The sequence below is a fragment of the Schistocerca serialis genome, chromosome 1 (genome assembly GCF_023864345.2).
Source record: "Schistocerca serialis cubense isolate TAMUIC-IGC-003099 chromosome 1, iqSchSeri2.2, whole genome shotgun sequence".
Taxonomy (NCBI): Eukaryota; Metazoa; Arthropoda; class Insecta; order Orthoptera; family Acrididae; genus Schistocerca; species Schistocerca serialis.
In genome coordinates, this window is record NC_064638.1 from 263,705,382 (window position 1) to 263,720,497 (window position 15,116).

The following is a 15,116-nucleotide window of genomic DNA, read 5'->3' on the forward strand; positions in this document are numbered from 1 at the left end:
GGTTTTGAAATGTTTTATAGTCATTTACTTATGATTTTGAATATTGTGCAGATCAGCATTTGCGATGTATTTGACCCAAATAAAATAAAAAACACAGCTTAAAACTCTGTGGTTGTCTTAGTACCTAATGAATTGTATGCTATTGTAAGCCAGCAATGAATAACTGATAAATAATTTTAAAAGCAGTTCTTAAAACCATAATGCTAATGCATTAAAGGTCAGTCAGGAGCTAATGCATTAAAGCTCAGTCAGGAAACAACCATTGGCAATGAATTATCTACACCAGGGTGTTTGTATTATATTGTGTAACAGCACCATTCCATTGTTTAGGAAAACCATGAGGGTATGACAGGTGAGATAAACATTCTTGTTCACACATGACCTGTACACTTGTAGTTAAAATCTGTAGAAATATTTTAGGATCAAAGACGACGACTCGCTGAAAAGCAGAAACAAAAAGAAAACTTGCTTGTGTTCGGGTTTATCATCTGATAAGCTAGAGTAAAAACACACGTGCACACCTACTTACGCCCCTGTATGATGCCAGCTAGACTGACATTGCCAAGTGTACTTCTGCGGCAGCTGGACTGGTTGTGGCGGGGCTACTCTCGGGTCGGATGGGGTGAGCAGATGGCAGGGAGTCAGGAGGCAAGGGAGAGGACTGGGGGTGGGCGGCAAGTGACTCATAGGGAAGAAGCCGGTTGGCTAACTAGGAATGAGGGAGGGAGAGGTGGCAGGTATATGGGCTAGCTTGATTGGAGCAGTTAGTGAGAAGCAGCACACACTGAAGGCAACATGGGCATGTGAACTGGGAGGAGGTGACAGGATGGACTAAGGGGAAACTGTTGGGTGGAAGGTGTGGGGACACTGGCTTATGTGAGGTTGAGACCAGGAGGATTACAGGATCGGAGGGTGTGTTGTAACAAGAACCCCTGTCTTCATAGTTCAGAGAAGCTGGCGTGTGCAATATCAATGGCTGCTTCGCAACCAGAACCGTCCGGATCCTTACCTCCACTATCAGCTTCTGTGAAGTATGCCTCTGATCCCATAATCATCTTGGCCTCAATCTCAGGTAACCGACTGTGTCTGCACGCTCCGCCCAACAGTTTTCCCTTCCTCTGTCCTGACATCCCCTCCCAATTAATGTGTCTACATTGCCTTTAGTGTGTGCTGCTTCACACTGGCTGCTACAATCTCGCCAGCCCCTACACCTGCCACACTTCCTTCTCGCATTCCTAGCCAGCATATTGGCCACCTCCCTTCAAACAACTAGCCACTTACCTCCATTCCCCTCTCTGCCTCCCACCTCCTCTCCTTTCAACCACCCATCTGGCACTAACCCCACCACAACCAGTCTACCAGCTGCAAAAGGGCATTGGCACTATCAGTCTAGCTGGAACCATATATGGGCATAGGTCTGCGCGCGTGTGTGTGTGTGTGTGTGTGTGTGTGTGTGTGTGTGTGTGTTTTGATAACTCAACGCTTTTGCTTTTCAGTGAGTGGTCTCCTTTAATCTAAAGTATTTGTGTTCTACAAGAACTTTCCAACAACATTTAAATTTTCAGGAAAGGAATTCTTCTTTCTAATTTAAAAGTTAAACTACATGAACTCCAGGATGGAATAATGACAGTATTATAAAAAGGATAGATTGCTACTCACCATATAGTGGAAATGTTGTCACAGACAGGCACAACAAAAAGACTGTTAACAAGTAAGCTTCTTTTGACCAAAAGGTCTTCTTCCAAATTAGACCGTACACACACACAAATTCAAAAACATGACCACTGTCTCTGGATGGCCACAGCAGCCAGAGACTGGTTGGTCGTGTGTGTGTGTGTGTGTGTGTGTGTGTGTGTGTGTGTGTGTGTGTGTCACAATCTCTTCTATATGGTGAGTTCCAGTTTCAATTTTTTACTTGATAAAATATTGCTAGTATTGTTATTTGAGCAATCAAGCACACCCATAAAAAGTAATGAACCATTAAATGTTTATGCTAAGATTGTAATTTTGTTGCCATTGACTTCTGTTTTGTTAATATCTAATGGAGCTATGAGGGTGGTTTGAAAAGTTCTCAGAATGGAATAGAGAAAAAAGTACTTACATCACTGAAACCTTTTTTTTATTTGTCGATGTAGTCTCCTTGTAGATTAATGCATTTAGTCCAATGATTTTCCAGTGCTTTGATCCCATCTCGAAAATGAGTTTCCACCAAGCCTGCAAAATAGTTGTCAACTCGGCTATCAATTCTTTGTTTGAAGTGAATCTTCGTCCACCAAAAAAAAATTTCCGTTTTGGGAAGCAATGGAAGTCTGACAGCTGTATCAGGTGAATAAGGCGGGTGTGGCAACAATTCATACCTTGGTTCGTGTAATTTTGCCATGGCGACAGCATGTCTTGATGGAAGATGACTTTCTTTCTTGCTGGCCTTTTTTCACGTATCTTTAGTTGCAATTTGTCCAGGAGGTTAGCATAGTATTTTCCAGTAATTGTTTGCCCAGTGGAGAGATAATCTACAAACAGAATTCCCTTCGCAGCCCAGAACACTGATGCCATGATCTCTCCTGCCGAAGGAATTTTCTTTGCTTTTTTTGGTGGCGGAGAATCAGCATGTTTCCAATGCTTTGACTGTTGTTTTGTCTCTAGGGTACAGTAGTGCACCCAAGTTTCATCTGTGGTCACAAGCCAGCATAAAAAATCTTGTTTGTTTCTTATAAAATAGGCCAAACATTGTTCTAACATGTCCATTTTCATGCGTTTATGATCCAGCAACACGAGTTGCGGCACCCATCTTGCAGATATTTTTTTCATTTCTAATTCTTCAGTTAAAATGTGATGTACCCTTTCAGATGACATCTGGAAAACTTGATTTCACACACTTTCAATCAGCAATCCTCCATGACCATTTTGTGCACTTTGCAGTGATTTCTGGAATAGTGACACATCTTGGCCAACCATTGCACAGATCACCATCTAAGCTCTCCCTACCAAATTTAAATTCATTTTTCCACTTGGCAACAGTCAAATATGGAGCAGTCCCCTGTCCTTTGCTTTCATACTTTTCTTCACGAAGTACTTAATCACTGCTTGAATCTCGATCCCCCCCCCCCCCCCCAGTCTTCGCAAATCACTATGCGGGAACAACAACTGGGCCATGTCACCGCCACAGCTCTCTTCCTAGAGCACTGACGTGGCACATGTTTACAGGCAACAGTCCAATGAATATCATGTGCACAACTCATTGCGCTAGCACTGACCTCTCTTGGTGGTTCCGAGAACTTTTCAAACCAGCCTTGTACATTATTTAAAAACTTATTTTTTATTAACACCTTAAGTCATCTGTCAGATTGATACTAAATAGTGGTATTGAAAAAGTTATTTTGTTGGTTGTATGTAGTAAAATGTGTTTAATATATTAGAGGTAATATATTTGTTTTCCGAGCTATTCAGAATGCTCATAATTTTAGAAATTTTATAGAATCTTCAGTGGACTCATTTGATAGGAATGGTGTGAAACAAATATTCCATATTCTGGTTTGCTGTCCATAATGTTAATTTTTCAAAGGTAATTGTGAAAGTATTAAGTGAGACTTCAGATGGTTATGCTTTTTTGATTGCATCAGCATTTTCTTCACGTTTTTATCATAAGCTTCTCACAGGTCTGTAGTGAACAAACATGACATTTTATCATTGTCTTTTTGAAATAGGCTGAATTGCGTTATCCTGTCCTCTTGCTTTCTCCTCTGCCCTTCTCTTCTTTATCTTTGTATTGTTACTATTAATCAGCAGTTGTTTCTACTCTTCTGTGGCTATATCTTCCTTATAAGTCCATAGTGGTGATCTAACATGTTCCTAGATTCACAAAGGTTTTCATTTGTAAATGAAATGGAGATAGTTGACACAATAACATACGTCTATGTTTCATGGTGGTAATGATCTAGCTTATTCAGAGTGAAAGAGCCTGCTTAAATGGCAGATTTTAAAATTTCTATTAAGTAATTATTCTTTGTTAAGCATTGCATACTCAAATTGCACTATAAGTGAGCAGTGCACAGTTCTATAAAGGTAGATAAAAGATAAAAAAACTATATTTCACATTTGTAGTGATTGTATCACACAGTGATTTGCTGACTAGAATCATATAATGCCTCCTTTGAAATCCCTATTTTATATATTTCTCCTGCTTGCTTTCTTCTGGTAGCCCATATTTACATATATTTATATAAAACTTCAATGTTCCTTTCATTCTACAGTGTCTTCTGTGCTTCGCTTCCACAGCATGGGCAAAATATTTTCTAGCACACTCATGTTCATCAGCATTTCCCTCATGTGGTGAAGTTAGGTTAACTCGTACAATGCCTATACATCTACAGGCATATTGTATGTGTTTGAGTTACTATACCAGTACATTTGGAGAGTAATCCTGAAAAATGCACTTGTAGATTTTGGGTAATGATTCACATTTGTGTTGTCTTGTTGAAATTAGTATAGAGACATGAAGATAACACTAGTTGTGTCCAGAATTTTGCATTGCATGTTGGGGAAGTCTGTGCAAAAAGAAATAAAAAAATCAGGTAAGACTACACCTGCTTTATGTCACTCACGTTATGCGCTGTTTGTTGATGTTGGGTGGTGTGTTTAGTTGGCACTGGGGATAATGGTTAGTACTCTGTGTGTATATGTCCCTCTGTTTTCTGGTGTTAGGTACAAGCTGTTACTAAAGTGGTAGTTTCTTACATAGCCATCTTCTCTTTGTATTTACTGTTCTATATAACACTCCAAACTGACCTAGAAATGATCTGTATTTGGTTGAGATTTACCGTTTGAATCAGTTAGTTGTGTCTGTGTTTCATTCAGAAAAATTCATCAGTTTCTTTGTACATGAAGTTCCCAGTTCTACTAAATTTTGCTGTAGGTTTTGCAAGTTTTTCACACTCCAAAATAACCCAGTTGCAAGAATTCAGTTTGAAATGAAGGGTAGTAGGTTAATGTACTAATCCACACTTGCTAGTATGCATAGGAAATGAAGGTACAGCAAATCATTTCAGCATGAGGTGAGATTCATGCAGTTTTGCCTCTGCTTTTGAGGTTTGGCTAAAGAGCCATTGTTGTTGTAGGTGCTAGAAATTGAGGACGACGATCTGTTTCTGGTCCATTATACTGGCTGGAACACTCGTTACGATGAGTGGATCAAGCGTAGCAGAATTGCTGACAATCTGAGCTGGAGTCCAACTAGAGCGAAACGTGTGAAGCAGCAATCACAGGTTCAGGTAAATTGAAGGCACCCTTTCAGCGCCTGCTTGCCAGTACTCCCACCCTTAACCACTCAGTTGACACAACTACTTAGGGCAGTTTCCATTGAGCAGAGTGTTTGTTCACTTGATAGTCTGAATGTGAAAAATTACAGAAGACACCTCAGGAACACAATGAGTAGCACATTTGTTTTTCATATTCATTATTCATTCATGGATTTACCATACCATGTAAATTTTGGTAAAGAAAGGCTTCTGCTCTTCATGATTTCTGTTCTTTAGTGCAAAGTAGAAAGCTGCCTTCACTAAGTAAATCTTATCTGTGCCTGCTGAGTGGTTAATGCTATGTGTGTGTAGTGTGTGTGCGCCAAGGATGTCAGAATGCTTAGCATGGAGCTTTCATTTGGTTATAGTCACTGCTTCCCTTTGCAGTACTTCGTAAAGTGCATGTATATGATTGTAACATAGTATGGGAGAAACTAAAGCACAGTCTTCACTTTTAGACTAAAATATCTGCTGTAGATTAGAATTTTTTGTTTTTATCATCGTTTTCCTTCTATATCAACATATTTCAATAGACTTTTTGCTGTAATAATAAACTGTACTCTCTTAAATGCAGTTTTCCTGTGTTTAGAGCCCACTCCATATTTTCGTCACCTCCTTGTGTCTGAATAATTTTTGGTTAATATTTTGTAGTCATTTCAATTGCATGAATGTTTTGCCGTAGACAAAGTTACATGTAACTAATAAAAGTCTGATGGTATAATCATAAGTAATATTTTACTTAGTGGTTTTTCTTCTTCTTTTTGTCTGTTGTATTACATACTTAGGAAATATAGATACAAGTAAATGTTACACAGCAAAAATAACCCATTGCTTCAGCAAACGAGAACCATGGACTACAATCGATAGGAAGCAAAGGACAGTATTTTAAAAATCATAAAACATGAAACATCATCATGGATATTCTGAGAAATTAACCCTTGAAACAAAAACCGATTTTGCAAAGAGGATGATACAATACATAAGCAAATTCTGTTGCTGTAGTACATAAATCTCGTGCACAAGGATTTCTCCTGGAATGCTACACGTGGTTATAAAGACAGCATTGTCACTGCTTATGAACAACCACCAACTATATAGTAGGCATTGAGACAAGCTGCCTGTAGGTTTGTGATTGACATTTGTGTTCTGTATGTTGTCAAAGAAAAGTAGAATTTGATGCTCTCATATATATATATATATATATATATATATATAATAACAAAGATGATGTGACTTACCAAATGAAAGTGCTGGCAGGTCGACAGACACACAAACAAACACAAACATACACACAAAATTCTAGCTTTCGCAACCAACGGTTGCCTCGTCAGGAAAGAGGGAAGGAGAGGGAAAGATGAAAGGATTTGGGTTTTAAGGGAGAGGGTAAGGAGTCATTCCAAGCCCGGGAGCGGAAAGACTTACCTTAGGGGGAAAAAAGGACGGGTATACACTCGCACACACACACATATCCATCCACACATATACAGACACAAGCAGATATATATATATATATGATATGGTTATAATAGAGGGAAACATTCCACGTAGGAAATATATATCTAAAAACAAAAATGATGTGACTTACCAAATGAAAGTGCTGGCAGGTCGACAGACACACAAACAAACACAAACATACACACAAAATTCAAGCTTTCGCAACAAACTGTTGCCTCATCAGGAAAGAGGGAAGGAGAGGGAAAGACGAAAGGATGTGGGTTTTAAGGGAGAGGGTAAGGAGTCATTCCAATCCCGGGAGCGGAAAGACTTACCTTAGGGGGAAAAAAGGACGGGTATACACTCGCGCGCACACACACACACACACACACACATATCCATCCACACATATACAGACACAAGCAGACATATTTGTGTCTGTATATGTGTGGATGGATATGTGTGTGTGTGTGTGCGAGTGTATACCCGTCCTTTTTTCCCCCTAAGGTAAGTCTTTCCGCTCCCGGGATTGGAATGACTCCTTACCCTCTCCCTTAAAACCCACATCCTTTCGTCTTTCCCTCTCCTTCCCTCTTTCCTGATAAGGCAACAGTTTGTTGCGAAAGCTTGAATTTTGTGTGTATGTTTGTGTTTGTTTGTGTGTCTGTCGACCTGCCAGCACTTTCATTTGGTAAGTCACATCATCTTTGTTTTTATATATATATATATATATATATATATATATATATACTGTGTTATTATAGATTAAGAGTTAATATTAACTTAGAACTTTCGAGACAATAAATGCATTCTTCAAATTGTTTCGAGGAAAATAAACTTGCTTTCAGAATGGTAGGTATGGTGTGCTATAAACCAGATAAAGAGAAATGGTGTTGTAAGTTGACATCAGACAAAGATGAAAAAGTTGCAGAAGCCTAATTATTCCATTTTTTGAGTGATTTTCATGAACCTGTGTTACGTGACAAATTACAAGAAAAAACTTTATTCAATTTCATAGTTAAGGTGGTAGCAGAAGTCTGAGTAAATCTACAACATAGTTATGTATGAGATAAAAATGGATTAGAATAATGTTTCCATGGAAATGAAATTATACTGCAGTCACAATGTTGCTTGCAAACAAGAGTGTTATGACGATAATTGTGATGAACAAATATGCTTTATACAGGGTGATTTTTTTTCCACCATGTTCAAACTCTCGTGATAGATCAGTGGGAGGATACGGAACAAAACACATCTAATGAACTTGTGTCCGGAAATGCATGGTTTCTGTGTATTTCATCATTCAATCATACTTTGTTACAGAGACTGTGGCCTAACAGGTGTTGTCACAAAAGCCACAGTTACAGTATGCGTGGTTTCCTCCTAGAGGATGGTACTGTTCCTCATACGTCATGCCCTAACAGCCTCTCCTGCCATAATAATTGGTAATCTTGTGTCAGATTCATTTCCCTTGCTGTGAATGTGATACAGCATACAGCTGTATTCAAATCGAGAGGTTGCCGACATGGTGTTTACTTATGGAAAGGCAATAGGGCGTGGGTAGCGTGCAGCAAGGTTTTATCAGGAGACCTATCCCCACCAACCACCACCACAGCAGTCAATGTTCGCAACAGTGTTTCACCGTTTACCTGACAGGGTCGTTTCAGGAAGCTGGAAATAATGAGACATACACTCAATGTTCAGACACGAGACTCGGAGGAAAACATGATTGACACATGGAAGGTGACCGCCATGTCAGTACCAGGCAGTTGGCCTCCCGGTACAGGGTAAGCCAGATGACCATTTGAAACATTCTTGATGACAAATATTACTGCTCTTATCACTTAGAGCATGTACGGGGCTTATCAGTGACAGACTTTCCACATCAGGAGCAGTTTTGTCACTGATTTCTTAACTAGGCAACCTCAATTTTGGGATCTGTGTCATCTATCTTTTTCACAGATGAGGGCACCTTTACGTGGAGTAGTATCTTCAACTGTCATAACAGTCATCTGTGGGATAGTATGCAGAACCCCTGGTATGGTGACAGTGAATCATCAGCATCGGTGCAACCAAAATGTGTGGGCCAGGATAATTGGCGACCACATTTCGTGACTAGTTTTCCTTCCATGTTGCGTAATAGGCTGGAACTATTGGCATTTCTTGCAGGTGACTTTGCCTCCCCTGCTGAAAGTAGTTCTGTTGATGATTTGATGGGTTAGTGGCTACTACATGATGGTGCTCCAGCCCACTTCGCAATTAACGGCTGGATGCATCGCAGTTATGTCTTCCTTAGTCGAAGGCTCAGATACGGGGTAGTCCAGTTGTGTGGCCCACCCATTCACCAGCTCTCAAACCATGCAATTTCTGGTTATGGAGCCATCTCAGAAGTATCATTTATGCAGAGCCTACTCCAAATGTGGAGACACTGGAGCAGCATATTCATGCTGCCTTTGACACTGTTTGGATGCAGTCTGATCGATGTGAACGTGTGAGACAGAACATGCTACGGTGCGTAGATACATGCTTTGAGACACATGGAAACCATTTTCATCACATGCTGTAACTGTGTTTGTGTGGTACAGCACACATTAAAGTGCAGTCTCTGTAACAATGTATGACTGAATAAATTCTCTTTGACATGGAAACCTTGCATTTTCAGACATAAGTTCATTAGACCTTTCCTGTTCCATATCCTTTCATCGATTAATCCCTAGGATTTGTACATGCTGGAAAAAAATCACTCTGTACAATACATCAATAATACATTTAATGACATGGCAAAACAGGAGAAAAGGGAAAAGAAGAAAGAAAACTTGTTTGCAACACTAGTAGTAATTGTGGTGAAAGCTTATACACAACAGAATTTGTATCATCCAGAAAATACTGAAGACCACTGGTTTAATAAAATTAGTTCCTTGGCTGATTTTGGGGAGGAGGCCAAACAGTGAGGTCATTGATCCCATTTGATTAGGGAAGGATGGGGAAGGAAGTCGGCTGTGACCTTTCAAAGAAACCATCTCGACATTTGCCTGAAGTGATTTATGGAAATTGTGGGAAGCCTAAATCAGGATGACCAGACGCAGGCTTAAACCGTCATCCTCCTGAATGTGAGGTCATTGCGCTAACCACTGGGTCACATTGCTCAGTAATAAAATTGTTTTACTGTTAATTTTGATCTATGATTTACGTAAAAGTACTGAAGAGAAAGTAATGTAGTGAATATCCTGTTGCCTTGCCTATTATAGAAGTATGAGGTATTTCTGAAACAGTATGTATTGAAATTTAAATTCTTTAATTTCTTGCAGGGTGCTCGTCAAACTCCTAGCCGCCGTGGGAGACCTTCACGTGATTCTGTTTCGTCAACAACAGCTCCTCCACGACCTCGCTCTACTACTCCATCTTCTGTCACGTCATCATCTAGTCGGAACAAATCCCCGGGGAGTGGTGGACGCAGTGCTTGTGCACAGAGTGGAAATAGCTCCACCAGAGGTCGTGGGCGACCTCCCTGTCGACGAAGGACTAGAAGATCTTCTGCACATACTGGTAATTAATTCATACACTTTAAACAGAATGTGTCTATTAAGTATTTTTAGGCAGGGGATGGAGAGAGAGAGAGAGAGAGAGAGAGAGAGAGAGAGAGTGTGTGTGTGTGTGTGTGTGTGTGTGTGTGTGTGTGTGTGTGTGTGAAATTGAAAATTTGTGTTAACACAATTGTCAAGATTACATCATACCTGCGTCTAGCAAGAAAGTGTTGTTGGAAAAGATAACATTGTTGACTGATCATAACTGGTGTGTAATTGAATACACATTGAGCAGCTGCAGTTCCATGCCAGTTTAGAAATCTAATTTGAGTGTAATGGTTTCTTTACCACCAATTTATTTATTTATTTATTTATATACTTGTTCCATAGATCTGTACATGTGAGCATGTCACTCAAATGTGGAACGTGTCAATGTACATAATAAAATACATAGAATAAAGACATTGTTATAGTATTAATAACAGTGCACAAATGTCATACTTATTAGCTTAAAAACTAGTCAACATAAATGTGAAGATAGTTGTTTCATATTTAGGGCATTATTGCATCTATTTTAACCTTGAACAGTAATCAAAACTTCCCACTTTGGGTTTAAAAGTGACCCAAAAATGGAAATGAGAAAAACAGGAATTTTTACATTAGGGCATTATTACATTAGTTTAACAGTAAACAGTGTCAAAAAATTTAAAAACATCTTTCCAATCTGGGTTTTACTTATTTCTCTGAAAGAATTCCTCTAGTGAATAAAGTGAGGTCTCAAGTAAATAATTTGTCAAGCTACGTTTAAATACTGATGTACTACTCCTTATACTTTTGATGCTGTTGGGTAGGGAATTGAAAATTTTTGTTCCAGCGTACTTTACCCCTTTCTGAGTGAATGTCAAGTTCTTTAACTCACAGTGGAAATCCACTTTTCTTCTGGTGTTATGTTCATGATGTAGGCAATTTGTTTCATACAGAGTGGGGTTATTTATTATGAAGCACATCAGTGAATATATGTACTGAGATGTTGCTATCAGTATTTCAAGTCGTTTAAAAAGATTTCGACATGAGGTTCTTGGGGGTACACCACAAATGATTCTTATTGCTCTTTTTTGTGCTGTGAGGATTTTCTTTGCGGCAGGTGTATTGCCCCAGAAGATGATGCCATAACACATGACTGAATGAAAATAACTAAAGTAAGCTGACTTTGAGATGGTAATGTCATTGAAGCGTGACAAAATTCGTAAAGCAAATGTTGCCGACGTCAGCTGTTTTAGTGTTTGTAGAACGTGATGTTCCCAGTTCAGCTTACTGTCCATGTATACGCCTAGGAATTTTGATAAGTACACTTGCTTTATCATCTGATCATTCTGTGTGATAACTATTTCTTTTGGGTTTTTGTGGGTTGTCTGGAACTGGATAAAATTGGTTTTTTTTCAGATTTATTGAAAGGGAGTTAATACTAAACCAACCCAGAACTTCTTTAAGGATATCATTGACCTCAGATTCTAAGTCAGTAGTTGACACATTATCCACCACAATGCTCGTATCATCAGCGAACATTGTAAATTTGCACTGCTTATTGATGGATAAAGGCAGGTCATTAACATATATGAGGAACAGCAAGGGCCCAAGCACTGATCCCTGTGGCACTCCATGCTGCACAATTCCCCACTCAGAGTCCACTATATATTGTGATACACTATCTGAAACATCTAGAATAATCTTCTGCTTCCTATTTTCAAGGTACGATTTTAACCAGTTCCCTACAGGTCCTGTAATTCCATAATGACAGGCCTTCTTGAAGAGTATCTGGTGATCTACACAGTCAAACGCCTTTGATAGGTCGCATAAGACACCAATTGGCAGCCTCTTGCTGTTTATAGACTCTAGAACATCATTTGTGAATGAGAAAATTGCGTTATCTATTGAAACTCCCTTTTGAAAACCAAACTGCTGACTGTTAATGATGTTCAGGTCACCAAGGTGTGCCACAATCCTGTTGTACAGAACTTTTTCTAAGACTTTTGAAAATGTTGTTAATAGAGAGATAGGGCGATAGTTTGACACATTTGTAGCATCCCCTGCTTTGTACAGGGGCCTGACAACAGAGTATTTCATTATGTCTGGAAACGCTCCCTGTTGCATGAATGTGTTGCAGATGTGAGACAAAACTTCGGTCACTTCACTACAACAAGCCTTCAACAGCTTGCTTGAAATATCGTCGATACCAGCAGAATGTTTATTTTTCAAAGACTGTACGATTTTTTTGATTTCATTGGCAGTAAGGGAAGCACACTTATTTGACTGAAAGGTTCTGGAAAATTATTTTTCATTATACAGGCAGCTTTATCTACAGAACCATGGCAACCTATCTGTGTTGGGACAGTTAAAAAATGTTGGTTAAAGATTTCAGCAATTTCCTCACTATTAGTTATCTCTGAGTTGTCAACAGTTAAAACAATATTTTTGTCTTTGGTGTAGTTTACTGTCCCTGTTTCTCTCTTTATCACATTCCAGATTGTTTTAATTTTATTTTCAGAATTAGTAATTTCAGATGCTATACACATACTTTTAGAGTTTTTAATTACATTGGAAGAATTTTACAGTAGAGTTTATAATGTTTTAGCAGAGCAGGGTTGTTAGAAGTCTTTGATGCTATGTAGAGTTGTCTTTTTCTCTGACAGGAAGCTATGATGCCCTTAGTGAGCCATGGTTTTTTTGCAGACTTAGCAGGTTGGACTCTGTATGACTTTTTTGGAAATACACTTTCAAAGGTACCTGCTATCTCATTTGTGAATAAATTGTATTTTGAATTAGCAGTTTCTGCTAGATAAACAGGTGTCCAGTCAGTATGCTGAAGACGTGATCTGAACGTTTGAATAGCTTCCTCACTTATTTTCCTTGCTGTTTTCCATCTATGTGAGGTGTCACTCAGAGGAATTCCCAAGTAACTCGTTGTCCGTCATGGTCAGACAGACCATTTATAACCATTTCAATATTAATATAATGGAAGGAAACATTCCACGTGGGAAAAATTATATATAAAAACAAAGATGAGGTGACTTACCGAACAAAAGCGCTGGCAGGTCGATAGACACACAAACAAACACAAACATACACACAAAATTCAAGCTTTCGCAACAAACTGTTGCCTCATCAGGAAAGAGGGAAGGAGAGGGAAAGACGAAAGGAAGTGGGTTTTAAAGGAGAGGGTAAGGAGTCATTCCAATCCCGGGAGCGGAAAGACTTACCTTAGGGGGAAAAAAGGACAGGTATACACTCGCACACACGCACATATCCATCCACACATACAGACACAAGCAGACATATTGGTCTTTAAATATGTCTGCTTGTGTCTGTATGTGTGGATGGATATGTGCGTGTGTGCGAGTGTATACCTGTCCTTTTTTCCCCCTAAGGTAAGTCTTTCCGCTCCCGGGATTGGAATGACTCCTTACCCTCTCCTTTAAAACCCACTTCCTTTCCTCTTCCCCTCTCCTTCCCTCTTTCCTGATGAGGCAACAGTTTGTTGCGAAAGCTTGAATTTTGTGTGTATGTTTGTGTTTGTTTGTGTGTCTCTCGACCTGCCAGCGCTTTTGTTCGGTAAGTCACCTCATCTTTGTTTTTATATATAACATTTCAATATTAATATGGTTGACTTTACTCTGATCAACAAAAACGTTATCAGTGAGTGTACTGGAAGAGGTTGTGGTTCTGGTGGGCGAGCTAACCACGGGAACAAGGTTGTACGTGCACATGAGATTTTCAAACTCCACCTTGCAGGGAGAATTAACCAAGAAATCTATGTTAAAATCCCCAATAACTACCATGCCCCTATTTTTTCTACTTAAGTACAACAAAAGAGTATCTAATTGTTTAACAAACACTTTAAAATTACCAGATGGTGCCCTGTAAACTGCCACAACTGTTAATCTGGAGACAGTGTCTGGCACCTCTATAGCACATACTTCAAAATGTAGCTCAAAGCAGAATCTTTGTACATCTATTGCCGTGAACAAGACATTGTTTTTTACATATACAGCTACTCCTCCTTTGTCCATATAGTTGCTGCAATAAGACGTTGCCAAAAATACATAGTTAGGAATAGTGACCACTTCAATACCAGCAGTGATGTGGTGTTCTGTTAGACACAGAATGTGGGCACTGTTTATACCTTTTGTGTCTTCTATATTTGCTGTGAACTGATCCAGCTTGCAGTATAGGCCTCTTATGTTCTGATGAGACACTGTTAACTTTTGTTTGTCTTTAATTGTATTGCTGTTTGAGTGAACTTTCGTTTGTGTATTAATTACTTGTTGCAGATTTGTTATTGGACCAAATCCTGCTAGAGTTGGCCCAGCTCACTAGTTTCCCTCGTTAGTTAGGGCTATGACTGGTCTGCTTTCATGATCATTATTGTTTAGGCCTATTATTTCATGAAAAGCTTTTCCAATGTCTGCTGCTAGTTTATTTTTGCCAAACTGATTTAGATGTAGTCCATGCTTTGTGAAGCAGTGTCTCTCATACCTGTCTGTATCCAGTAGTGTCTCATTCGTAAACTTAGTGCAAAAGTGTTTCAGTTTACTATTCGTTAGGCGGATTTCTCTGTTCACACAAGACCAGTCTGCCAAGTCATATCTCGTGGGTACAGTTGTTAGTATTATGTTTGTATGCTGTAATAACTGCAGCAATACGAGTAGCTTTTTAATGAATGTGCTGGCCTCGTTGCAATAAACATCGTTTGCTCCTGCGATTATCGCAACACAGTCTTTTTCCGTGAATTTAGCACATTCTGTGTGTATGTCTTCTACCACATTCACGAATTTTGCTCCTGGTTTAACAGTTGCTGATATACACG

General features: G+C 39.2%; 1 protein-coding gene across 2 annotated transcripts in view; it reads left to right on the forward strand.

The window, feature by feature from the left end:
• The window catches only part of LOC126467509 (AT-rich interactive domain-containing protein 4B-like), a 162,078-nt gene that overhangs the window by 104,067 nt on the left and 42,895 nt on the right, over window positions 1–15,116 (forward strand). Inside the window, exons 16-17 of one of the 2 annotated variants that reach the window (XM_050096467.1) lie at window positions 5,115–5,267; window positions 10,037–10,274. In XM_050096467.1, the coding sequence (XP_049952424.1) occupies window positions 5,115–5,267; window positions 10,037–10,274 (391 nt within the window). The remainder of the gene's footprint in view (window positions 1–5,114; window positions 5,268–10,036; window positions 10,275–15,116) is intronic. The other variant, XM_050096468.1, reaches the window with a different exon arrangement.